At 43.8% G+C, this 26,962-nt stretch overlaps 1 protein-coding gene and 1 pseudogene across 4 annotated transcripts in view; one reads left to right on the top strand and one right to left on the bottom strand.

Annotated features, from left to right (window-relative positions):
• CREBBP (CREB binding protein) overlaps window positions 1-26,962 on the bottom strand; it is a 166,084-nt gene that overhangs the window by 55,332 nt on the left and 83,790 nt on the right. Inside the window, exons 5-15 of one of the 4 annotated variants that reach the window (XM_065412176.1) lie at window positions 26,173-26,415; window positions 25,333-25,429; window positions 24,563-24,709; window positions 23,786-23,903; window positions 15,257-15,449; window positions 14,992-15,045; window positions 12,409-12,533; window positions 11,331-11,519; window positions 9,662-10,078; window positions 8,795-8,974; window positions 8,361-8,547 (exon numbers count right to left, since the gene is read on the bottom strand). In XM_065412176.1, the coding sequence (XP_065268248.1) occupies window positions 8,361-8,547; window positions 8,795-8,974; window positions 9,662-10,078; window positions 11,331-11,519; window positions 12,409-12,533; window positions 14,992-15,045; window positions 15,257-15,449; window positions 23,786-23,903; window positions 24,563-24,709; window positions 25,333-25,429; window positions 26,173-26,415 (1,950 nt within the window). Of the gene's footprint in view, window positions 1-8,360; window positions 8,548-8,794; window positions 8,975-9,661; window positions 10,082-11,330; window positions 11,520-12,408; window positions 12,534-14,991; window positions 15,046-15,256; window positions 15,450-23,785; window positions 23,904-24,562; window positions 24,710-25,332; window positions 25,573-26,172; window positions 26,416-26,962 lie in introns of those variants that run through there. The other 3 variants (XM_065412174.1, XM_065412175.1, XM_065412177.1) reach the window with 3 other exon arrangements.
• Window positions 3,411-6,549, top strand: LOC135884531 (DNA (cytosine-5)-methyltransferase 3B-like; annotated as a pseudogene).

The raw sequence follows: 26,962 nt of genomic DNA on the forward strand, positions 1-26,962 counted from the left end.
AATGTTTCCACTTAGCTTGATAGGAATGCCTTGTGGACTCTTACCTGCTACTTGAGAGGATGTCTTGTACTGCCAATGAACATTCCCATTCTAGCAAAGATGCCTATCCAAAAACCAAGTCTGAAGTGAAGTGTCTGTGGATTAGGATGTCTGATCTTGCTGCTGTATTGCGTGAGCAGTTCTGGGAATGCTGGCAGTGGAAGTGGGGGGACACGCTGACATACAGAGAAGGAGGGGAAACCAGTACTGGCAAAGCCAAAATGGGGTGATTAGAATAACTGTGGCCCTCTCCCACCTGATCTTATGGAGGACACGTGCCAGTAGCGGTAGCAGGGGAAAAGTGTAGTCGGCCTGGTCTGACCAGCAGATGATATGGGGATCTCCCTGGGAATGGGCACAGAGGCCTCCTCTGGAGCAATACTGGATGCATTTGTTGTTGATATGGGAGGCAAAGAGGCCTGTGGTTGGAGTCCTTCATCGGGTGAAGGACTATGACTATGGCGTCGTGGAGTTCCCATTCAGGGTCAGCCATGAACTGCCTGCTCAGAGTCTACAATCACGTTCTGAGTCCCCAGAAGATAGGCCGCTGACAACAGGATTTTGTGGGCGATGCACCAATCCCACAGACTAATCGTTTCTGCACAAAGCACTGGCGATCGCATGCCCCTTTGTTTGTTGATGTAATAAACAGTTGCGGTGTTGTCTAACATGACAAGCATGTGACAGGACAGAATTAATGGGAGAAATGTGTGACACGCCCTCTGCACCGCCCGAAGCTCCAGAATGTTGATGTGCAACTGGGATTCCTGAGTGGAAGTCTCCTGTGTCATATACTTGCCCATGTGTGACATATCCATGATGATCGTCATGCTTGGAGAGAATGGGAGGAAGGGTATCCTAGTGCTGACCTGACCCAGGTCCATCCACCAGTGGAGGGAGGAAAGAACCTTGGGTGGGACTGTTAAGATGAGGTCCATGGTATGGTGCATGGGAGAATAGGCCCTTTGGAGCCACAGCTGCAGGCAGCAATAGCAAAGACGAGCAAAAGCGGTGATGTACGGACAGGCTGCCATGTGTCCAAGGAGGGAAAAGAAAGTTCTGAATGGAACAGGATGGCTGGCAATCACTTTAGGAATCAGCTCTTGAATTATCTGGAACCTGTCCTCCAGTAGCTAGGCTTGTGCTGAGACTGCATCGATACATGCCCCAGTGAATTCTAGGGGCTGTGTGGGATCCAAAGTTGATTTTTCTATGTTTATGCTCACCCCCCTGGGAGGAGAGGAGTAGGAGCAGCATGGAGGTCAAGACTTGAGCCTCCCCTTTGAATCGTGTTGCTATCAGCCAGTCATCAAGATATGGGAATATAAGAACTCCCTGATACCAGAGGTGGGCGTCACCACAGAGAAAACTTTGGTGAATACCCAGGGAGCAGTAGTGAGTTCGAATGGTAGAATCCTGAATTGGAAATGTCAAGGGCCTACCTTGAATCTCAAGAACCTTCTGTGGGTAGGATGGAGGTCTATGTGAAAATAGGCTTCCTGCACAGTGAGAGTCACAGACCACATGCCTCTTTCCAGTGAAGGTACGATGATCTCTAAAGGTGACCATACAAAACTTTGGCTTGCATATGAAGTAACTGAGATGATGGAGGTATAAGTTTGGTCACCATCCGCCCTTTTTTCTGGGTACTAGAAAATAGGCGGAATAAAACCCTGCGCCCTGACAGGTTGTAGGAACAGGTTCTATTGCTCCCTTTGCAGTACAGTGGCCATTGTGCATGAAGAGATATATGCCACATCCACCACGGCCTGAAGCATTGTCCTTGCGACCAGTTTGCCTTTCTCCAAGATAGTCAGGAAGGAGGCACGATTCTGTTGGAGGAAGCTTGTCTGCAAAGTCCGCCAACAAGCCATAAGTAAGCAAGTCATATTTAGCTAATAGTGCCAGTTAGTTAGAAATCCAAAATTGGAAGGCCAGCCAAGAAAAAACCTTGCAATCCAGAATGTCCAGTCACTTACCCGCTTCATCTGCTGGGGTGGAGTATAGGTGTTGCTGCCTGACCCGCTTCGTTGCTGCCAGTATCACAAGGGATTTAGGTGTGTGTGTGTGTGTGTGTGGGGAAAACAAACTCAGACCCCTTCGCCGGTACATAGTACCTCTTCTCTTCCCCCTTTGGGGTGAGTGGACAAACGGCCAGAGTGCATCAAACAGTTCAGGCCAGCTGAAGAATGGCATCGTTGATTGCTAGGGCCACTCTGGTCGGTACCGAGGCATGCAAGATTATCAAGAAGCTGATGTTATTTGTCCTGCACTTCCTCCAGTGGAACATGGCGAGCATCAGCCACTCTGCGTAACAGAATTGACGGTAATCATCCGGAGGCGATGAGGGAGCTGATGACACCACAGCATCTGGGGATGATGAAGGGAATCCCTCAGTTTCCGGCGGTGCCGTTGGAGCCAGGCTAAGCAGTTCAGCCTCTAACACTGGTTCTGAACACCTACTCGATGACTGTCAAAGAAGGGTGATGGGGCACTCCTCTCATGCTGAATGGGAAGGCTCTGAAGGTGTATACTGAGGCCAGGACACCCAGTAGGGCCCAAAGGAGGATCCTTCATTTGCTGTGGTGGGTCCCGAGGAGTGGGGTACCAGTGGCTCCTTTGCTAGGGAAAGGGAAGGTACTCTCACTGAGTCAGCAGAGCCTTTGGATAGTTGTATCAACAGTATGGGAGGGGTGGACCTGTGCTACGTCCAAGTCTCTGATGCCAAGAAGTCAGAGCCTGGTTCTAATGGTGGCACCACGGGAACCACATGAGCTGGAAGAGAGCAGGCAGGAACATGAGCTGAAGGAGGTAAGTCCAAGGTGGGAGAGCACACCCCCCTAGGAGGTGACTGGAGTGCAAGCTGTGGAGACCTCACCTTTTCCAAAGCGAAGAGTTCACGAGGCTCGGGCACAGTCTCAAACCTGCCTGGTGTCAATGGCATGCGCACTGCAGTCTGAACGAGAGCTGGGGCCGGAATGGAGGACTGCCTCAGAACTGAAGGTTCCCTTGTCTTTGACGGTGCAGAACTGGAAGGTGTATCTCGCTCAGTGGACAGAACCAGCAGATCCTGTGGTCTATGCTGCTTCTTGTCATGCTTGTGCACTGGAATGCACAGTTTCTCCATGGCCGGAACTCGTGGAAGGTGCAACGTCCTTCTTCGGCCTAGAGGGAGACTTACTGCTATGCCTATGCGCATGGCTTCCTTGCCTCACGACTAGGCCCTGGCACGGGGTCTATAGCAGTGGTACCAGGGGAACTGGACTGGATCTCTGTGGTAGGAGGCACACACCTGGATTGCTCAGGCCAATTTATGGGGGGTGGGGGAGTGTTCCTAGCCTGGATCCAACTGTGGCCTCATGGTGATCGCCATGAGGTGCTCCTTGAGGCAGAGAGCCCAATCTTCCCAGGTACGGCTTGGGAAGGAGAGGCAGATACTGCACCAGGATGAAATGTGGGCTTCTCCCAAGCAGTAAAGGCAGCGCTAGTACTCATTGCTGATTGAGAATGAGTGAGGGCAACAGGGCGGCACAATTCAGTACCCAGGTGCGGGGGGGGGGCGGGGGGAAGAAGGGGGGAGGCAGGAAACGGAGAAAAATTGAGTCCCCGAAATTCCTTAATCCTAAAATTTACAGTAAAAAACTAAAAACTAACTATATACAAGAATAAAACAATCTTTTTCTGTCATTTAAAAAAATGTATCACAAGGGAAGAGAGAACAGCAGAAGCTCCGACTCAAACCATGTGGCGGTCAGAAGGAACTAAGGGCACAGTTGGTTTGCCCCGCCCATTACTGCTTTGGATGAAACCATGAGGCAGAGCAAAAGTGCATGTGCGGATCAATGGACACTACTACTTTGAAAATCTCTGGCTCCAGATGCATGGCACATGTTTATAACCCTCAGAGGAATACAATAGGGACCATCACTAAAAAAAAAAATCCTTATTTTATTTCTTAACCCCGTAGTGTAGACCAGGGCTAAGTCGAATTTAGCCGCATTAGGTCAATGTAAAAATGACTGCGTCCACACAACCAACCCCGTTCTGTCGACCTAAAGGGCTCTTAAAATAGACTTCTGTACTCCTCCCCGACGAGGAGAGTAGCGCTAAAATTGACCTTGCTGGGTCGAATTTGGGGTAGTGCAGACGCAAATCGATGGTTTTGGCCTCCGGGAGCTATCCCAGAGTGCTCCACTGTGACCGCTCTGGACAGCACTTTGAACTCCCATGCACTAGCCAAATACACAGGAAAAGCCCCGGGAACTTTTGAATTTAATTTCCTGTTTGGTCAGAGTGGCGAACTCAGCAGCACAGGTGACCATGCAGTCCCCCCAGAATTGTAGAGCATAGAAACATCTCCGTCCCTGAGGTTATCGCAGATTAGAAGGCGAAAAAAATGCACTCGCGATGACATGTTTTCCGAACTCATGCAGTCCTCCCGCACTGATATGGCACAGCTTAATGCATGGAGGCATTCAGTGGCAGAGGCCAGGAAAGAATTAAGTGAGCGCGAAGAGCGGAGGCAGGACGCGATGCCGAGGCTAATGGGGAGCAAACGTACAAGATGAAGCGTCTGTTGGAGCTGCAGGAAAGCCAACAAGAGCACAGACCCCCGCTGCATCCACTGTATAACCGCCTACCCTCCTCCCCAGGTTCCATAGCGTCCTCACCCAGATGCCCAGGAAGGCGGGGGAGAAGAGGCGGCTCCGGGCACCCAGCCACTCCACTGCAGAGGATGACCCAAGCAACAGAAGGCTGTCATTCAAACAGTTTGATTTTGTGTGTGGCTACAATAAGCAATGTGGCCTTGCCCTTCCCTCCTCCCCCACCCCACCCAGGCTACCTTGTCCGTTATCTCTTTTTTTTTCTAAATTAATAAAGAAAGAATGCATGGTTTCAAAACAATAGTTACTTTATTTCGAAGGGGGGAGGGTGGTTGGCTTACAGGGGATTAAAATCAACAAAGGGGGCGGGTTTGCATCAAGGAGAAACACACACAACTGTCACACCGAAGCCTGGCCAGTCATGAAACTGGTTTTCAAAGCCTCTCTGATGTGCAGCGCGCCTTGCTGTGCTCTTCTAGTTGCCCTGATGTCTGGCTGCTCAAAATCGGATGCCAGGCGATTTGCCTCAACCTCCCACTCTGCCATAAACGTCTCCCCCTTACTCTCACAGATATTATGGAGCACACAGCAAGCAGCAATAACAATGGGAATTTTGGTTGCGCTGAGGTCTGACCTAGTCAGCAAACAGCGCCAGCGAGCTTTTAAATGTCCAAAGGCACATTCAACCACCATTCTGAACTTGCTCAGCCTATAGCTGAACTGCTCCTTACTATTGTCCAGGCTTCATGAGCCATGTGAGCAAGGGGTAGGGGTGCGACCGCGCGGTGCTGCTGGCTGGGAGAGCAGCCTGAGGCAGACGTCTCCAGCTCACATGATATTCCAGGCAGGACTGAATCTCCATGAGATGAAACTTGAAGAGAATGACCTGGAGTCTCTGGCTCCCAGTTGGTGCTCTAAGAGGAGTATGGCCATGTCTGTCCAGGCGCCCCTGATCGACCTCACTGAGGAGGATTCCAAGGAGTCCCCCCAGAGCAGCAGTACCACATCTGCCAGCAGCACCCAGGAGGACCAGAATGGATCCCCCGAGCTCATCGCTGGGGAGCAGGAGAGCAGAGTTGCAGGGAAAGTGGTGGAATACCAGGATGGGAAAGATTTTGGAATTGGGGAAGATCAAGGGCTTCTCCCGGTGGCCTGCAATCATCGTCTCCTACAGAGTCACGTCCAAACGTCAGGCAATCTCCAGAATGCACTGGGTGAAATGGTTTGGGGATGGGAAGTTCTCCGAGGTTTCAGCAGACAAGCTGGTGGGTCTGATGACTTTTAGGCAGCATTTCAACCACTCCACGTTTAATAAGCTGGTCTCCTATCGACGAGCGGTACACCATGCCCTGGAGATTCCTAGGAGCCGGGCAGAGAAGACGTTCCCAGAACCCCCGGCCAAGTGGCTAAAGACTAACTTCTGCAACAACAGCAAGGAGCGGCTGGAGGAGGACCAGAGCAGAGAGCAAATGGTTTCCGAAGTCACAAACAACAACAGGAGCCTTGAAGACAGTTGTTTATCATGCGGGAGAAAAAACCCAGCCACATTCCACCCACTGTTTGAGGGGGGGGCCTTTGACAGACTTGCAGGGATCGATTCCTGGAGCTCTTCTACATGTACAACGAGGACGGGTACCAGTCCTACTGCACCATCTGCTGCAAAGGCAAGGAGCTGCTGCTGTGTAGCAATGCCAGCTGCCGCAGGTGCTTCTGTGTCGAATGCTTGGAGGTCCTGGTAGGGCAAGGTACCTCAGCCAAAGCAAAAGAGCAAGAGCCCTGGAGCTGTTACATGTGTCAACCACGGAAGTGCTATGGGATGTTACAGCGCCGACCGGACTGGAATGTATGGCTGCAAGACTTCTTCACCAGCGACAAAGGACAGGAATATGATGCACCTACAATCTAAAAAGGCCCGCACATTTCCCAGAGTCACTACCCTTGATAACAGAACGTCAATGATTGCATTGGCTACCAGGGCCGGCTCTGGCTTTTTTGCCGCCCCAGGCAAAAAAGCCGCCGCCGCCCCCCCCCCCCCCCCGCGGGGGGGGGGGGGGGGGCGGCGAGCCCCGGCGGGGGCTCCGCTCTCCCGCCGGGGGGAGGGCGGCCGGAGCCCCGGGGCGAGGGTGGCGGGCGCCGGAGGGGAGGGCGGCCGGAGCCCTGGGAGGAGGGCGGCGAGCCCCGGCGGGGGCTCGGCTCTCTCTCCTCCCCCCCCCCCGCGGCCAGAGCGCCGGGGGCAGGGCGGCCAGCCCCGGCGGGGGCTCGCCGCTCTCCCCCCGGCAGCGGGGGGGGAGGGCGCGGGGGGAGGGCGGCCAGAGCGCCGGGGGGAGGGCGGCGAGCCCGGCTGTGGCCCCGCTCTCCCCGGCGGCCCGAGCGCCGCGCCGCCCCCCTCCAGGTGCCGCCCCAAGCACCAGCTTGGTTGCCTGGTGCCTGGAGCCGGCCCTGTTGGCTACTTGGATCACAGCAGCACCCACAGTAGACTTGCCCACAACAGCAGCGGGGACGGTGAGCTGAGTGGGCTCCATGCTTGCCGTGGTATGGTGTCTGCACGGGTAACCCAGGAAAAAAAGGCGCGAAATGATTGTCTGCTGTTGCTTTCACGAAGGGAGGGGCGACAGATGGCATGTACCCCAAACCACCCGCGACAATGTTTTTGCCCCATCAGGCATTGGGAGCTTAACCCAGAATTCCAATGGGCAGCGGAGACTGCGGGAACTGTGGGATAGCACAGTGCACCGCTCCATAAGTCGATGCTAGCCACAATAGTACTACTTTTTCCCTTTGAACTAAAGAGGAAAATATAGCAGATAGGTATGAACAATCTACGTTCAAACTAAGCATATCCAAAACACTAATTCTGTAGACTGACTTGATCAGAGTGGTGGTCACCATCATGCAAACTTCTGTGGAACAGGCTTTGGGCCAGCACACTTTTAAAGTGATGGCACTCTCAAGGCAGCTGCACTGGGTATTTTTCCTTTTAAAAGTTTTAGGGCCAGTATACCAGTCTAACTGTAAAAAAATTAAATTCAGGAACTGAGTTCAGTCCCTAATTCTCAGGCCAACAAGGGCTAATGACAATATGGACGCTGCGCACACAGCCTCTCGAGGGAAAGGGGCATATCCCGTGATTCATCAATAATCCTTCTGGCTAAATCAAGGAGAGGTTATGGAGGGAGCTACTTCCACATGATCTTCTGGCTGGAGGATATCACCACAACAAGAGGTCTTGGACAGCAGGGATGAAGTGAAAACAGGACTTAGAGGACCTCTGTAGGAAAATGTTCTAAGTGAATTCAGTCCTCATGAAATAGCACTGGCCAAAGTCAGATACATTCATACAACACCTACCTACGTAATTACCCTACAATTCATCTCAGTCCTGAACTGAAACCAATCCCTTACTATCCTGGCTTTGGCCCTTCTGCACAGAGACTGGTTATTGTGAAAAAGCCAAACTGATGTTATCATTGACAGTAATGTTAAGTGGAAATCAGGATGACATCAAAACCTTACTTTTCACTTGTGATCCAAGAAAAGATAAAAGAGTACTGCTTTCCAAGAGGAAAAAGGCTAGCACATTAACTCACTGTTTCAGCCCCCCATTTGTGGTGTTAGTGCATACGCGCAAACAGAGGGACCTCCTGGTTGGCTTAAAGATTGCAGGAGACAGAAAACCAAAAAAAATTATAGCAAGAACTCCCATTTCTATATACGTACTCTTTTTACGGGGCTGAGATGGTGATGTAGATTGTGAAGTGGTGCCATTAGTGCCACTGTCCTCTTCCTCTTTAGGTTCTACCTTGATATCAAGTTTCTTTTCTTCTACCTCCATTGGCTCCTGTTTTGACTCTGCCACATCTATTTCTTCTTTCACTTGGCAAGATCCTTGTAAATCCTCCTCCAGCTTAAGAAAGGAAGAGATGAGATGAAACTACACATAGAATTTGTAGTTTGAGACATTATATAAGTTTGGAGTGTCAGTAGCCTGATACACAATAAAGCACGATACATAGGGCTTCCACCAGAGTGAAAATCAGAGTTTTCCATTAACTAATATTTTCTCTGGTCAGCTTGGCTCACTGATTCACACTCATCTTATTTTAGCTCCTATATATTATTGTGCTAATTAACTGTGAAGGAATTTCACTTACCTCAGTCTTAGGTTCCACTTGTGTTTCACAAGGCTCTGGCTCAATTTCTTCATTTTTAACCTCTGGTTTGCTTTCTAGCATTGGTGCATCAGGTCCCAGTTGCTGGGAGTTGATATCGGCACTGGCAACTGAGCCGGGGGTGGGCACCCTGTTATCAATACTAGCTGCTGCCTGGGATAGCTGATGTAAAAAGGTACAAAAATCAGAACATTGAGGAAATATATAGAAATATTAATTTGTCTTGCTAAGAGGAATAGTACAAAATTATACACAAAAGGATCATCTGAAATACCACCACTCCTGGGTCTGATACTCACTAAAACCAAACTCTGGATACCAGAGCACAGATCTCGAGTTATACAGAGTAAAGTCAGGAATGAGTTTATCATCTGATGCATTAGCATCTTCTGTTGATAAAGCAACTGTACGGTGGATAGTACACACTGATTACCATGCAGTCTCTTTCTACCCATCTTTAAAAACCGTGTGTGAATTTAATGATCATGAAGGTGAAAGACTAATGATCCTGACTAGAGCCAAACATAGCACAGGCAGATTATGTACAAGTTTCCCACGCACAGCTGTAGAAACATTCTGTAGTATTTTTAATCCTAGTATTTGAAATCACAACTAACATGGCTGCTGAGAACATTTGGATGAATGCATTTTGTTTGCATATGGATCAAAATATATAAATAAATACCTATTCTAAAATATATCTTCCACGATAAAACAGAAGCTACTGTTTCTATGCATAAGGATTCTGCAATCTGTAATTCTATGGCACAGTACTATACAGGGGAAAGTTCACTGTTGAATGTTTAGGTTTCAGTTGCATTTGGACCAAATAAACTAGCTGATACTTACTGGAGTGCCAGGAGGTTGTGCCTGCACAGATGTTGGTTGTTGCTGAGATGGTTGTGGGGTTGGCACAGCCTGGGGTTGTACTGGAGTCTGAGGTTGTGGTGTAACTTGAGCCTGTGCTGCAGTTTGTCCTGTAGGTGTACTCTGTGTCTGTGTCGCATTTGGAACAGAGCCAGGTGTTGGTGTAGGAGTCTGTCCTGAAGATGAGACTGGTGTGGATGGCTGAGTAGGTGCTGCTGGCTGAGGAGGAGTCATTCCAGGTGGGGTTTGGTGTTGGATAGGTGGCTTGCCAGCTGCATTGGATACAGGAGGTGCAGTCTGATGTAGAGGTGGCTGGGTCGCAGGTGGACATGATAGCTGACCATTCTGTGGTCCTAGCATATTCATGGAGTTCGGAATAGCAGCACTGGGAACCTGCCCCTGCTATAAAAAGAGAGTTCTTAATGTACTCCAAAAATGCGCCTCCAAAATTGAGTCATATTTACTTGGACATTATAAGAGCATTAAATGCCTTACAAGAGTAGCAGTTTAGATCACCATACATTTTTAATATTTTATTTATTTACAATAAACACAGGGTTGCTATCTCAAATGCACAGGTTCTGAACACATAAAATCACCAATAATTTTCAATAGCTTTTGCTCCTTTTATATTGTTCTACTAGCATAAAGGAGATGGAACACAGATAGCACTCCCCATAGGCAGCCATTCAAGAGCTACGTTGTGCCATGGGCTGGGTAGAGGCAAGGATTCAGAGGACACAAAGTGGCTTAAAGCTCCCCACAACCTAGGCTGCACCTACTGAGCTACATTGATCAGGAGGGCATCTCAGAATTGTGTCCCTTGTGTTTACTATACACAATACACCTGAAAATGTAACTGTTTTTACCCTGACTTGACTATTTTGGATATTCAAAAAGATTGTGGATCCACATTTCAAAGTCAAGCAACATTATAAAATTGAAATAGTACAATATAAATGACATGGTGCATGTGCATACGTTTTAAGATTATATATTTTACTAAACGCTGCATCAGAAACTAGAATGGGTTGAGGGAGAATCAGGGAGAGTAGACCGTGCTAATATGCCTTCATCTGATTTCTATTTAAAATCTTCATACAAGTATTTTTAAGTATTTGTATAAATCTAAATAAAACAATATAAAGAAATATGAATGAATTATAGGTAGTAAAATGTCAAATTGTTAAAATGCTTTTATATTGCCTTATAAATATTTTTTTGAGGGATACTGTTTTTCTATCCATCATGGATTCAAGACTTTCTCCAGGACGGCGGATGTTTTTATTTTTTAAAAAGCCACATGCAGAAGTGTTCAGCTACAAATAATTTGACTGAACTTCTGTAGTAACATGGAAGACAACTGGTGATAGACAACAGTTTCCCATTCAGATGTAACTAGTTTAAAAAATAATTCTAAGAGGGCTGCTTTGATTACATACTTTTTTGCAGTCTATAATTTAAAATAATAGCTACTAAAGTCTGCATACAAAGAAAAAAATAGGAGCATATGGATGACTCAGATACAATGGGGTGAACACTGAAAATAGCACAATCATACACCATAAATTAACTTCTGTTGTTGGGGGCTGAGCGTGGCCACCCATTAAATTAGACTATGATAATCCATACTTCAGAAAATGAATTCTACCTGTGAAACTCCTGTCTGGGTTGTCGATTGACCCATGCTTACATTGTTCACATTCAGAGCCCCACTTGATGATGGGAACTGATTCTGAGGGAGGAACTGGTTTTGGGTAGGAGCCTGACCCATCATAGTACTGGAATGTGCTCCCATCATGTTTTGTGGCTGAGGCATTCGGGAAGGAGACATTGCCATCTAATATTTAAAAACAAAAATATCAGTTATTAAATAAATTAATTGTGTAGAAAGAAATGAATTGGGTAGCGATAAAGGAAAAACAAACTAGATAATTGGCCATAAGGTCTGAGAAAAAATACTGACCTCATAAATCAAGGAGTTTTGTACACATGTATGATGTCAGCATTGCCTCACAACATTTAACGAGCTACTCAAAGTGGAGAAAATACTAAAGCTATATTCAGAACGCTAAATTCTATAATTCTGTTCTTTGGGCTAACACTGAAAAGTAATATGCTGGAACTCTTAAAATATATTTTAATTTTCTGAAAAAAATGAAATCAAGGTTTTAAATGGTACCAGGGATTTATACACTGGATGGCTATAGTACTTGGAAGCACCAAGCTTCTTTCTCCCAGAAAACACTAGTTACTGTTATACCTCTGATGTCCTCCTCCCACCTTAAGTATTTATGTTCTATATGTCAAATTTAAACGTTGAAAACAAACAAATAAAACTGTATGATAGCAAAGATGAAAGATAAATTTCCCTGAAGCTAATTAGCATGAAATTCAAATGAACTGGGAGGGGGGAAGGATAGCTCAGTGGTTTGAGCATTGGCCTGCTAAACCCAGGGTTGTGAGTTCAATCCTTGAGGGGGCCATTTAGGGATCTGGGGCAAAAATCTGTCTGGGGATTGGTCCTGCTTTGAGCAGGGGGTTGGACTAGATGACCTCCTGAGGTCCCTTCCAATTCTGACATTCTATGATTCTATGACTAGCAGACACATGAGTTTTCTACACTAGTATGAATATGGCTTTTCTCAGAGCATCTGTGTTATAAAAACTAAGGAAATCCTTAAGTGGAATTAAACTATAATAAGAACTTGAGGAAAGCAAATACAAACCGCTGGAACAGAGCTCATGTTGTTCATTTGTACAGGATGGTTCATTGGAGAAGCTGCACGGGGTCCCATGGGTGCCTGTGGCATCTGTACATTCCCTAGGGACATGGGGTTAAACTGATTCATTCCTGCAAAATGCACCCCCAAAACAGCTCATTAGGAAGAAGTCATCAAGCACTTACATTTAGTACAGTCACCAGCCTACAGTATCATAATTCAAATCAGTTATGGTAAAAAGCATTGCCCACACACACTGTCAGAGAGCAAGTGAGGTGTGTAATTATATGCAATTGATTACAATTCTGCCTCAGGCTGTCAGAAGAGCAATAACCATTCTTCACATTAAAAAGTCAATATTGTTCCTTACTGCAAAATGGTCACTAACAAAGACATGTTGGACAGGGAGAAATGTTTAGGGAAAACCAACATTGAAACTTGTCTTAAACAACCACTCAAGGGGCAAACAAATGGAGGTGATGCTCTTTAAAAACGAAGTAGTACTATACTCAATACTTTTAGGAAAATTTGCAGGGGAGGGGTACATAAGACAGGAGTTGCATAAAAAGGTTCTCTTATTCAGGTTTCACTGTAAGTAATTCTCAAAGTAAGCCATATAAAGGACACATTGAAGGCAAGCACATTCCCTAAGTCAAAGTATAAACCAAAACAATACCTCAACCAGCAACTACCAAAACAAAAGGTTCCCTCTCCCCACCATCCTCCTCCTCAAAAACACATCCCACAAACCATGCATTGGTAACAGGCATAAATTTATCATAGGCTAAATAATATTTACAGATATATATGTGCCTGTTCAAAAGAACTTTTCTTTTCCTACCCAAAATAAATAAAATGCTAGACGTGTCATTAAACAGAGAGCACCACATCATAGCTCCAAAGGTTGTGATACAGGTTTCAGTTTACTAGATTCCGTAATAAACATTAATTCATGAAGCAGATAAAACCTGGACTACTACTTAGGAAGATGAAACATCTCAACTTTCAGTACTTTTCAGGAAAAAGCAGCTGAAGCAAGGCTACTGCATTCCTCTAGAATGTGCATGAGATTAACCAATTAATGTGAAAATTCCCAGTTTACAAGTATTTTCTGGGCTAACAGGATTATCTGACAAAGAAGCACTGAAAACGAAAATGGTTTAGCACATTTCACACTGATAGATAGGGTAAATGAAGGTACTGTTGATTCCCTTCCTTTCTCACAGGTGCTAAATTACTCTCTAACCCTATGCAGACATTATCCCTGTTGTGGAGAAACTATTGGACACGTCTTGTTAGCCCTTGAGATACCACTGTGATAAAGCCTGGTAAAGTGTGTGATGCTGGCAGACCAGATGCCATCTCATGCCAAGGCTCCTAAGACTCACTGAACACTGACAAATGCACAGTTGGAAACCAGTCTGGCTTAGCTGTGTGTTAGTATTATTAAAATAGGTATTAGAATTTAATAATGTGTTTGTGTTTAGACTGTGGAATGATTGTAGGGTGCTGCATGTATTAATCCTACTTATATCTGTATCCCATGTTACAAGTTAATGTTTATATATTTGCTTTGTTACTGTAAAAGTGTTTGCTAAGACTGTAAATTCCCCAGAGTCAGGGGAGAAGCATTACCACGTGTGAAATCCTAGTTTACCACAAGAGGTGTTATCTTCTCCCCAACAAAGGAAGGTCTACACACATTAGATGAGCCATTGTGGACAAAAAAAACTGTTGATTGCTTCCCCCACAAGCCTGTGTCCCATCACAGCTTGAATGCCGGTGGAAGGGAATAAAGATACCTGTTAAGGAGACCCTAGTATCTTTTTGCTGTCTGGACTCTGAGGGGCAAAGATTCCTAAATATAAGCAAGAGATCCCCAAGCTGCTAGGCTTGGGTTAGCCCTAAAGGACATAATAGCTTGCTTATTAACGAAGCTTCTGTTACTTTTTGAATTTAAGATTATACCTCATTTGTGTGTATGTTTATCTGCTTTAGGCTTATAAATAATTCATTTGTCTTCTTAGTTAATAAATTTTTTTGTTTGTTACAGGACTGGCTAGCTACAAGCTCTGTCTTTGGTTTGAGATTTGAATACAACTGACTTGGGATAAGTGACCGGTCCTTTGGGACTGCGAATAATCTGAATATTGTTGTGATTTTTGGTGTAAAGTGACCATCTATCAAAAAGCCAAGCTTGCCTGGTTGACAAGATAAAATGGAATGCCTAAAGAGACTATCAATGACTCCATGGTAAGACTGTTACAGTGTGTTAGGAGTTCACAATTATTACTGGTCTGGTGAAATCTAAATATTGAATATACAACCAGTTTGGGGTTTTCATCCTGCTTCTTGACAGTGTACCCTGAGGTTGACACTCATGGTCCTGAGTCACTCCAGAAAGCATTACACTTTGTTATGGTGAATACGAATAATAAAAGAAGGAAGGGGGAGAGAGTCTCTCACACACACATATCCTTCCCCCTAAAGTTATAAACAATAGGGAAGGAAAACACAGAAGAAAAGCAACCTAGAAAAGCTATGTTTTGAATCAACAAAGCAATGTACTGGAGGAAAAAAGTTAAATACCTTGAGAGACCTGCATACGACTCATAGGCACATTTGGCATGGACATAGGCCCATCTGTAACAGAATCAAAAGAATGGTCAAAGAAAAAAATTCTCTGTTTTCTTTTTAATTCAGAAATAGTATAAAAGCACAATGACACTTCAGCCAACCTTGACACTGCACAGCAGAAATATTTAAATTCAATAAACGAAATGTAAAAAACTCTCCCACTCTCTTCTTCCATCTCCCCTGCCCCATCTCATCTAATCCATATGCAAGTACTTACTGGGAGGTCTCACGGGCTGTGCCTGGCCCATGGCAGCAGCCACCTGTGGGATACCAGGTGGCTGAGCCCCTGGGGTCTGTAAGGCTGGCTGGTTACCCAAGATCCCTTGTTTATGTAAACGAGACCTCCGTTTCTCTTCTAGTTCCTTTTGTATCTTATAGATTTTCTCTGCTAATAAATGATAGTATTCATCCTATAAAGGAGAAAGATAATATTCAGTATTATTACAAAAAAAATTACAAAAATACGAGGTAAAACTAATTCACCTGAATAGTGTGTCATTTACATTCTCTTGCAGATAAAGAGCTGCCTATTTGAACAAGAATTACATTTCTTGTCACAACTATTATATGGAGATGAGACTCCTTGTAATTCTTAAGTGGAGAGTAACAGTGAAGCTTTTGGAAAAAAACACAAGGGAAGTTTACTTTACAGACTGACTGTCCATCTTGTCTGTCTTCCAAAGAATAGGCCCTTGTAAATAATCATGTATAGGTTTTTATGAAAGGGACTGTTGTAGGATGCCTGCCACTTTCTGGCAGAGAAAGCAATATGAAGATACAATTTACTCTCCAGTGGGACATTTTTTATCCTTATTTAAAAGTTGGTATTTTCATAACACACCTATCCACCAATCCAGAGTCACTAATGATAGGAGCTGCTCACAGATGTTCTAAACTGGTAGCTTAGTCTGTTATGAAAAGGTCAAGTTACAAGAAAAGAATAAAAATGCCTTTTTCATATACACAACTAATCTACCAATCCAGAGTCCCTACTGGGAAGAATAAGAGAGACATGGGAAGGGAGAGAATTTAAAGAATTAGTGAGAAACAGCAGCCTAGAGGATCAGGCAACCAAACACTGCATCTGCTGATGAGGAAACATCCACTTTGTTAAGGATGTCGAATGGGTCAACAAATGAACATGTTGCTACCCTGCTTGTAACATTAGATGATTCTATGTTCCTTGCAGTCTATGTAGCTGTCATGCATCTGTGAACATAGTGCTCATGGTTCCTGGAGATTTTTGGATTTTTTGTATGCTTAGGATATGATTGCTCTCACCTAGTATGAAATACTGCACTTCAGAGGTTCCATTTCCTTTTTTTCCGCTTAGTATTAAGAATGATTGAATCTAACTTGCAGAACTGCCTGTGTTCTGTGAAAACAAAACTAACGCCCTGCACCTTTTTAGGGAACAGAGAAGAACCCCCAGGCAAAAAGACAGAAGGGCTCTCATGATTCAACTAAAGCAGAGATTTCATTTTTGCCATAAATTGCGGTGTTATTCAAAGGCCCATCTTGTACCAACTGAAATGGCAATATGACTGTTTGATGGAGATTATCCAAAATTAAAGGCGTGGATGACTGTCTTGAGTCTATGCCCCTCTGTGATGCCTTAGAGAATCTCTTCCACTTCATCAAGTAGGTTTCCCTGATCAAAGATTCCTCACTTCCAACAGAATCTTCTATACTTCTGTGCCCCAGCAACCCAGAAGCTAAGTGATGAGACTGAAAGATTTCTAATCCAGGTGCAAAATTCTGCCCTGATTCACAGATAAGAAGTCTGGTAAACTGTGAAGCAAGTTTTCCGGTTCTGACATCAGTTCCAGGACACTGGGGAAATGAAATTGCCAGTGCCCAAGCTGGGGCCATTTAACAGCATGTTGGCCCTGTCCTGACTTTCCAGATAGCCTTCAAAATTACTGAGAATGGAGAGAATTCACAAAAATATTCTGGACTCCAATCCAGGAGAAAAGTGTCATTCAGAGATGATGGATCCTGCCCACCCTGGGACAGAACCAGACATGTGGCATTTTCATTGATAATAAAACTATCTAACTGGGGTATGCCCTTTTACACAAAAGAGAATGCAGGAATGAATCCTTGAGAGCCTATTAGGGCTGCCGAGTGTACATTCAGCTCAAAGTCTGCTAACTCATTGTCCTCTCCTGGCAGACTGCCACAGTAGAATTTGGTGGTGAATACTCCACTTCAAAATCAAGACAGCTTCTTGTCAAGGCTGATGAGCCATACATCCTCCATGCTGGTTAGTGTAATACAGCATTGTGGCATGGGCAGGTTTAATTAAAGAGTAAGCTTTTCGGGGAAAAGACCATCTTTCTGACGTATTTTTTTTACATTAACACAACACAATTAATGAATAAATAATTTGGAACTGGTGACAGGGAGAAAGCCTCATAGGCTAGATAAATAATTCTTAGACTCATCTGATGTGTATCATCATGCCCTATGGAGCCCACAAGCCTTGACGAGTGTCATTATCAAGATGGACATGCCAGCCCATTCAAAAGATGTCTGAATATTACTACCGATATTATTAGTATTCAAGAAGCAGTGACTGGGGCCCCCCTGTTCTAGTCACAGTACAGAGTAAGATCACTCTTACATGAAAGAGCTTATGTTCTAAATAGAGAAGACAAAAAGGGTGAGAGAAAGGGATATAACACACAAGCAGAGTGAACGGAGTATTGGTTTGCAGATATCCACATTAGTTTCATGATTTATTTTTAGGGCTGTGGATTAAATTGCAATTAACTTGTGTGAAGAACTCAAAAAAATTAATCGCGGTTAAAAAAATTGATCGCGATTAATCGCACTGTTAAACAGAATACAAATTGAAATTATTTAAATATTTTTGATGTTTTTCTACATTTTAAAATATATTTCAATTACAACACAGAATACAAAGTGTACAGTGCTCACTTTATATTATTTTTGATTACAAATATTTGCACTGTAAAAATGATAAAAGAAACAGTATTTTTATTCACCTCATACAAGTACTGTAGTGCAATCTCTTTATCACGAAAGTGCAACTTATAAATGTATTTTTTTGTTACATGACTGCACTCAAAAACAAAACAATGTAAAACTTTAGAGCCTACAAGTCCACTCAGTCCTACTTCTTGTTCAGCTAATCGCTAAGAGAAACAAGTTTGCTTACATTTACGGGAGATAATGCTGCCCACTTCTTAATTACAATGTCACCTGAAAGTGAGAACAGGCGTTTGCATGGCACTGTTGTAGCTGGCGTCGCAAGTTATTTACGTGCCAGATACGCTAAAGATTCATATGCCTCTTCGTGCTTCGGCCATCGTTCCAGAGGACATGCTTCCATGCTGATGATGATTGTTAAAAAAAATAACGCGTTAATTAAATTTGTGACTGAACTCCTTGGTGGAGAATTGTATGTCTCCTGCTCTGTTTTACCCACATTCTGCCATATATTTCATGTTATAGCAGTCTCGGATGATGACCCAGCACGTTTGTTTTAAGAACACTTTCACTGCAAATTTGACAAAATGCAAAGAAGATACCAATGTGAAATTTCTAAAGATAGCTATAGCATTCGACCTAAGATTTAAGAATCTGAAGTGCCTTCCAAAATCTGAGAGGGATGAGGTGTGGAGCATGTTTTCTTAAGTCTTAAAAGAGCAACACTCTGATGCAGAAACTACAGAACCCAAAGCACCAAAAAAGAAAATCAACCTTCTGCTGGTGGCATCTGACTCAGATGATGAAAATGAACATGCGTCGGTCCGCACTGCTTTGGGTCTATATTGAGCAGAACCCGTCATCAGCATGGATGCATATCCTCTGGAATGGTGGTTGAAGCATCAGGGGACATATGAATCTAACGCATCTGACATGTAGATACCTTGCGATGCCGGCTACAACAGTGCCAGGCAAATGTCTGTTCTCACTTTCAGGTGACATTGTAATTAACAAGTGGGCAGCATTATCTCCCATAAATGTAAACAAACTTGTTTGTCTTAGCAATTGGCTGAACAAGAAGTAGGACTGAGTGGACTTGTAGGCTCTAAAGTTTTATACGGTTTTATTTTTGAATGCAGGGTTTTTTCATACATAATTCTACATTTGTAAGTTCAACTTTCACGATAAAGATATTGCACTACAGTACTTGTATTAGGTGAATTGAAAAATACTATTTCTTTCGTTTTTTACAGTGCAAACATTTGTAATACAAATAAAGTGAGCACTGTACACTTTGTATTCTGTGTTGTAATTGAAATCAATATATTTGAAAATGTAGAAAACATCAAAAATATTTAAATAAATGGTATTCTATTATTGATTAATAGCATGATAAATTTTTTTATCCCACGATTAATCAGATTAATTTTTTTAATCACTTGACAGCCCTATTTATTTTGTATATTTTAAAATTTTGGGTGCGTTTTTGCTTATTTTATTTGTTTATTTATATATATATATATATATATATATAAAAATATGAAAGAGCATGTGAGAAAGGAAGGCAGAAGGGGATTAGCTAGAAAGAGAAACAAGAAAAGGGGGAGGGGAAAGAGCACGAAAGGTACGTGAAGGGAGGATGAAAGGAAATGACTGAAGGAAGGAACTTGAGCCGTCAAGTCAGCCAACAGAGTGAAAAGAATGCTCAGTCATTGTAAAATGCATAGTGTGATCACATCAATATCAAAAAGTATGTTTAAACTGCTTCTGAACTTATGCCTGCCATCTTGAGTCTCAGGCTGGCTCTGCCCTGGCTGCTTCTCCTTTCCCAATTCTATATGGCTGAGGGAGATGTGTGGCTGCATGAGGTATAACACCCCCCAAAGGGGGTTAGGGGTCTTCAAGACACAGTTTGGGTACAGAGTGTACTGGGGAGGGGGGAGGAGGGGGGTTGCATCAGTTTGCAAAGGAGGTGACAAGGAAACTCCCTGACACAGATATTCATCCATGGTCCACCACAGCAGCAAGTCTTGACTCCTCTTGAGCTATCCATATGTCAGGATAGGGATGATATTTTTTGCAGATAGCCCTGCACAGATCTCAGACACAGACTGACATAAAATATCACGTAGATGCAAAAAGCCATGCGCCCAACTGCCACAAGGAAGAATTATATGCTTCGCCAACACTGTGATCTCAGATAATACTCATGGTATGGAATCTGTCCTCTGGAGAGAAAATCTTCAAGGATTCTCTCGGGGTTCCAATTAACTCTGTCTCTTGTGGGTTGAAAGTAAATCTTATAGTCTGAGAAGTCACAGGGACTGGAGGACTTTCTGAATAGGCAAAAACTTTTTTCATAAGCCAAGCATCTAAATAAGGGTAGTCTTAAATGTCTGAAGAAAACAGCCACCATAGGCAGAGATTTGTGGCTTTTCTACAGAAATCAAAGTAACCCAAACAATACTGCTGTGGGTAGTGGTAGTGGTTCCCCAAATCCTCCTTCCCTCTAAATCTGTAGATTCTTCCCAGGAGCTGGATGGACAGAGAAGGGGAAGTGGGCATCCTTCAAGTAGAGAACCGCAAACCAATCCTATGGACTTAAAGGTACAATAGAGACTAATGTCAACACATGGAACTTCAGCTTTTGTAATATTTTACCTCAGATCCATTATGGGAGGTAGAATCATTTTGCTCTTTTGGGTATCAGAAAATAACTGGTATAGAGCCCGTTTCCCCCATATGGGTGAGGGACCAACTCTATGGTTCCCATAGCACTTTCATGATAATTCCTGAAAAAGAATGTGTGGCAGAGAAGATGGGGGTGTAATGCCAGAGTGGAATAGGATGGCATGATCTGTTCTTAGGACCCATCACATTATTCTACTTCTGTTGTCATAGAGTGGAATTGATGGTCCTCAGAGGAGAAAGGTAAAAATCCACAAGAAGGACTATACAGAGTCCCTTTTAATTTTTTTTTTTTTTTACTGGAATTAAATGCAGCAGATGAATTCCCCAATGGGACCTCTCGTAAGAATGCTTGGACCACCACCTGAAAAAAAAGTGCCTCTGAGTCAACATCTGGCCCAAAGGTTGGGAAGAGATGAGTGGATTTCTGTCTTATTGACAGAGTGTAGAGACCAAGAGATCTGAGCTTTGCCTGGGAATCCTTCATCTTCTGTCTCTATACTAAAAGACATCAGGATTCTCAAATGGAAAGTCTTCCATTTGTGTCTGACCAGTGGCTATTTAACTAAGAAGAGCACCAGAACCCTGCCATTGGACTGATCTGGCAGAAGCATTAGCTGGATGTCCAGTGTGTGTTTGGACACCATCTGCCACAAGACTTGCATTGCATCTTGTCAGTGACTAGGATGTGGGCAGCCATGCCTAGTGGTTAGAACATGACTCAGTAGTCAGGAATTGGAGCCCAAAGTCACAGGCCAGGCACCAGAACCAAGGGTCAGAGCCCATCAGATGTCTGAGTAGAGTGTACCTGGAGCGAGGCAAGGCTGGGAACAAGCAGGCACAAGAGCTATTGAAGCTGTGGGCAAATGCTTTGAGCAGCCAGTGCCCTTCTGCTGCTGGTGGTCTTAAAAGCACGTCTGTTGATGCCTTTGGCCAACTGGGCTGTTTGGCCAATCAGGTAGCTCAAGTGGGACCCAGTGGCACCTAAACTGGCTGGTAACAGGTAACCAGGCTAGCTGCAGGTCACTTATCCTGACACTTCTACACTTCAGGGAGCTGATCCAAGAAGTGCATTTTTTCATCCCAGATAGGGAGCCCATACTTTGCTATTACTGCCTGGAAGCTGGCAATCCTCATCTGGAGTGTGGATGAGGAACAGCAGCAGCAGCAGCAACAACGTGGGTCATGTCCCAGGAGAACCAGCTGCTTAGCATCTTTCTCCTTAGGCATCGGCTTAGGGACCCCAGTCTGGTAAGATTTCTCATTGATGGTTGCCATTGCTGGACACATTTATACTGCTTTGGCAGGCCTGAATAAGTGGCTTTCACCCCATGCCCAACATTGAAAACAGATGCTCAGTACCTCAGTCGACCAGACTCTGAGTTCCCCCACCTCTAGTAGTTTGAGGCAACTATCCAGATTTTTATAGGTTCAGAGAAAGTGAGGAAGACTGAGCACCAGTCCTTGTTATGAGCTTCTTCCAGGCACCACAGATAAGTATTGGTAACTGATATCACAGCATCTTATGAAGCACACAGATTAAAGCTAGTTTTCTTAGCCACCTCAGCCATGATGGTGGTTGAGTCAATGCTCCCTCAGAAATCCTAACAAGGCTGCAAACAGGGGAAGGGTAAGCAGCCTAACAGGGCTAGGATCCAGCAGAACCATGTCTTCAATGGCATGGACAGAGAAAATTTAAAAGTGTTCTTTAAAATTACTATTTACAAATAAGAGGTCAAAATGAAAGGGAAAAGGAAGGACAAAGCCAGCCAGGGAACCAGCAAGGATGCTGGGCTGTGCACTCCAAGCCCAATGCACTTTCAAGCAGTCCCAAGAAACTGAAGTGCAGTTGGGCCAACCCCCAAAAATTAAAGTAAGGGGAGTGGTCCCAGCACACATGGCTTGTGGAAGCTTCTGAACTAGTTTGCTAGAGGAAGACATCCAAAGAGCAAAGATCCATTTCCACAATTCTTGAAAGAGAATACTGGAACATTTTAGCACTACTTTGAGATATACAGGAAGTTCCTATGCACTTACATTTATTTAGAGCACTGGTTCTCAATCTTTTTGGGTTCAGAACCCATTTGTAAATGTTTATGGCCTGTCACAACCTAGTAAATAGTCTGGGAATGGAGGCCCTGGGGCAGAACTGGTAACTGGACATTTTAACGCCTGGTGCAAGTAAGCATAGCTGTGCCCCCTACCAGAGGGGGAACATGGTGGTGGTTGCACCCCGTACAACCCAGAGAGGCTCGGTGGCTCACTGAGATGAGTCAGGGGGTGGAGGTAGCACTTCCTCCCCAAGCCCTGCCGTATGGGGCTGGCCTAAGTCACCCCGGGTCTTTGCTGTCCCACTCACCTCACCCTGGTTATGACCATGCCCTGGGGTGGTTTCAGTCAGATCCTGCCCTCTGGGGGGGTTGAGTCCTGCCCAGAACTCACCCCATAAAGTGGCGGCTCCTGCTGCTCCTATGCTGTGGAGCTGGCTGGGCTTGGCTCTCCGCTTCGGGTGTTGCAACCTCCGGGGTTGCAGCGCCGCTCGGGTTTGGCTCTGCCCCCGACTGGACCAAACTTATGTGAGTGGAGTTGTCACCTGGCTCATGGGGTTGCAGTGCCACTCATTCAAATTTGGCCTACCTGGACCCCCATCATCACGATGGCTGGGCCAAACCTGAGTGGTGCTGGGACCCCAGAGGTTGCAAAGCCTGGCACAGGGAAGCGAGTACAGCCAGCCCTGTGGGATAGGAGCCACAGGAGCTGTCACGTGACCCCTTGAAACAGTCTGGCAACTTAATTTTGGGTCTCCACCCATAGGTTCAGAAACCCTGCTTCCTCTCTGCAGATAGGAAGATCCTCCCAATAGTGACCTGGTTTGGTGGATGAATGGGGTATGATAATTGGGACTGCAAAAACCACCTAAGCACTTGAGTTTGTTAGGTTTTCTGCTATAAAACAAGGTAATATACACTGAAAGCATTGGGAGATTTTCTGCCGTGTAGTGAAATGAAAAGAAAGGTTTTTAGCAGGTTTCATTGTACATGTCAGATTTAAAATATGAACAATTCACTAAAGTGTAGTGAATGCCTGCAATGAGGTAACATACCCTACTGTTAGCAGATTCATACATATCCCCTTCCACTTTCCTGGCATAAGCCACCAAATTCTCCATGCGGCGATCCTTCAGTGCTGCTGGGTCAGGAGTGGGAAAGATGGCTTGGACGCTACAGGGAAAAAAACATAAAATCCATCTCTTTAAATGTACATTTAGAATTCTTTACAATCGTTAAACTTTGTATACACATAACATACATTAACACTATTTAATCCAACCACTCCTCCACAATTATTTAAGTGAATTTAGTAATGGTGAAATACGTTTAGACTGTCAATGCAAGTGAATGAAGTCCTTTATTTACAAAACAGATACAGCAAGGGCAGAGGCAATGGATGTTTGCTAGCACTGTCCTCAGAACCTAAAACCTGAGCTGGAGAGATAATAGGGTTAAGAAGGTAACTCAATCTCTAAGGGCCATCTGCTGAGATTTCCTGCAGGGCACCCATCAGTGCAAACTGTGATGGTGGTTTTTATGGTGTATACATTTCCCCAACAAGAACTGAACCAAGACCACAAAATCATGTAGGCCTTCAACTATCAGGTGCTCACTTTTCAGTTGCTATAATAATCCCATTACCAATCTCTTGAGCCATTGGTTTGATGGATACATCAAACTTCATTAATTAGTGATATTTCAATTGGTAACATCAAAATCCACTCATGTGGTTCCCACAATTTCCCAACTCAGACACTTCCATACAGCAAGTCACTAATCAAGGAATGTAAATATTTAGGAAAAAGTCTCCCATCATGGTAAATACTTACAGTTTATGGACTAAGTGATTGCGTAGGTCTTGAGTGACATGTTCATGCCATGCTTTCCTTACCCCCGTACTGGAAGGAGGTGCAGCTGTTGGCAACGAGCTGAGGTTTCCAACATTGCCAGAATTTGTGCCATCATTCATTAGTGGACTGAAAAGGAAGACAAACAAGGGAATGTTATAGTGTGGAACAAAACTGCCCATTTCATATATGAAATGGGATTATTTTTAAAACAATTTTCTTCACTGACAGCTACAGTTACAAAGATTTTAAAATGAAACTGTGAAGCCATCGAACTGCAATATAAAAAGCAATGAAAGCATGGAATTTGAGGGCAGAAAAGGAAACTGCTACCACTCCAGAGGTTTCATTGATGCTACTTGCCATTGTCAAGATGCTCATTAATTTAACTCTTTTAAAACTGCTTAGGTGTTGAGAGATATTGGAACAAAGATGAAAGGACAGGCAATCTATGAGATACAGAATCACGGCTGTTAAGTATACGGAACAAGTACACAAAAGAATAAAATATTCTACTTTTGGAAATGCATTTTCAAGTCAAAAGTTTGAAGAAAAATTGTGTTGGGAGGTGTGCAGGTTTGAAATGGCAATGGGGGTGGGAGAGCGTGTGGCCAAAGAGCAGCATTCATTGTTACAACAGAAGATACAATGGCGATAAAAGCATATTACACAATGCATATTCTTCATTTAAAAACTTACACTCCATGCAAACAAATCTTTAACTTAGCAAGAATATAAAACGTGTGCATTACTTCGTTGTCCCCAGGGATGTTGGAAGAGCAGTTTCTGAGATTAGACTAGCTTGCTGGTCTGTTATCCCTCCTGCAGAAAGGTTCATCTGGTTAGCTCCTTTGGGAAAAAATGAAACAAAACTGGTATAGAAGGTTGCTTAGGTTTACTTCAGAGTTTTGATAATAAATGTCACATAAATGGCATTTTGATCTTGGTTAAGAAATGAGAAATAAACATTTTTTTTTTTTGTTATATCGGGTAAACACGTGTCCATGAACATCTAATTCTTGTGGCGTTTCCTGAAATAAACTACTCATCGACGGAAATTAGAAATACTATAATTTTTGGCACACCTGTTTTCATTATAAAAACTGACAGTTAAAATTCTAAAGTCATGAGATCTGAGATGAGCTTACATAACCACAAGAGAGAACATAAGAGTGCTGACAATTTATCCATCATATTGACTCAGTTTATCCAGTATCTGCTGAAGCGGAACAATCTTAATATGAGTGATTTACATGCTTTATTAAACAAGATAAAATCCATAAGGAATTATGCCTAAATACAAACAGCACTATGAGCAATAACAAAATCGGTGATATGTTTAACTGCTAATCATACTTTTCTGAAGATAGCTATCATTAGCTATATCTGGCATAACTGAACCTCCTACTTTTCTAACAGATTGAATGAAAGTATGCTTAAAGATAAAACTTTGTTTCATTACTCAATCTAAACAAAAAAGTCATTATCTATATGCAATCATATCAGTATGCCTGAACTTTCCTCATTTTCTGGATTAGGCTGCAATTAAGTTTATTGCAGAACACATTTCTACTGCTATTTTCTTCACCTACCTAATGGATTTATGGTCCTCATTTGCTGGTGAGCTTGAGGCTGTGCTGGTTGTTGGCCTTGTACCTGTGGCTGCAACTGTGTCTGTGGCTGGTTGCCATATGGCAGTCCAAGAGCAGCATAGGCTCGCTGCATGGAGCTGGGGTCAATCGGATTAGGATTACTTAATGAAGGAGTAGTCTGTTGGCCTGTTCCAACAGAGCCAATAGAATTCTGGATTCCACCAGCTGGAGACCCTAGAAGGGCTAAAAAAAAAAAAAAAAAAAAAAAAAAAAAGAAAGGGAGGTGGAGTGGGGGGGATTAAGGAGGTAAGAGAAAAAAGTCAAAATGAGATTGATACGGCAATAGAAGGTATCTTTCATGCAAGTAAATGAAACATGCATATTATATGTAAATATTCATTTTAGTTTAAATAAACTTGGGCTTTCCTATCATCTGAAGAGCCAAACTAGAGAAACATAAGCTTCAATCCTACGCAATATGAGCCTCTCTTGCCTTGAAGTACTGATTTTAGGTTCAAGACCAAACCAGCTGCCTAATGCATGTGCAGTCAAAGGAGAGGAGAGAGAAACTTCAAGCAGAAAAGCATATTAGAATTCTTAATAAATAAATAAATAAATAAATCTACTGGCCCATTTCTTGGGTTAGAACCAATGTAAAGATGTCAATTGTGCTATAAATCTGGGCAACCTAGTTTCTAGGTGTATCTGACAGAGTTCTTCACTTTCCTTTCAAATGGATTCTTAAGGGAGACACCGGATTTGAGGGCAAGCTGTGAGAAGAAATGGTTTG

The sequence above is a fragment of the Emys orbicularis genome, chromosome 10, assembly GCF_028017835.1.
Source record: "Emys orbicularis isolate rEmyOrb1 chromosome 10, rEmyOrb1.hap1, whole genome shotgun sequence".
NCBI lineage: Eukaryota > Metazoa > Chordata > Testudines > Emydidae > Emys > Emys orbicularis.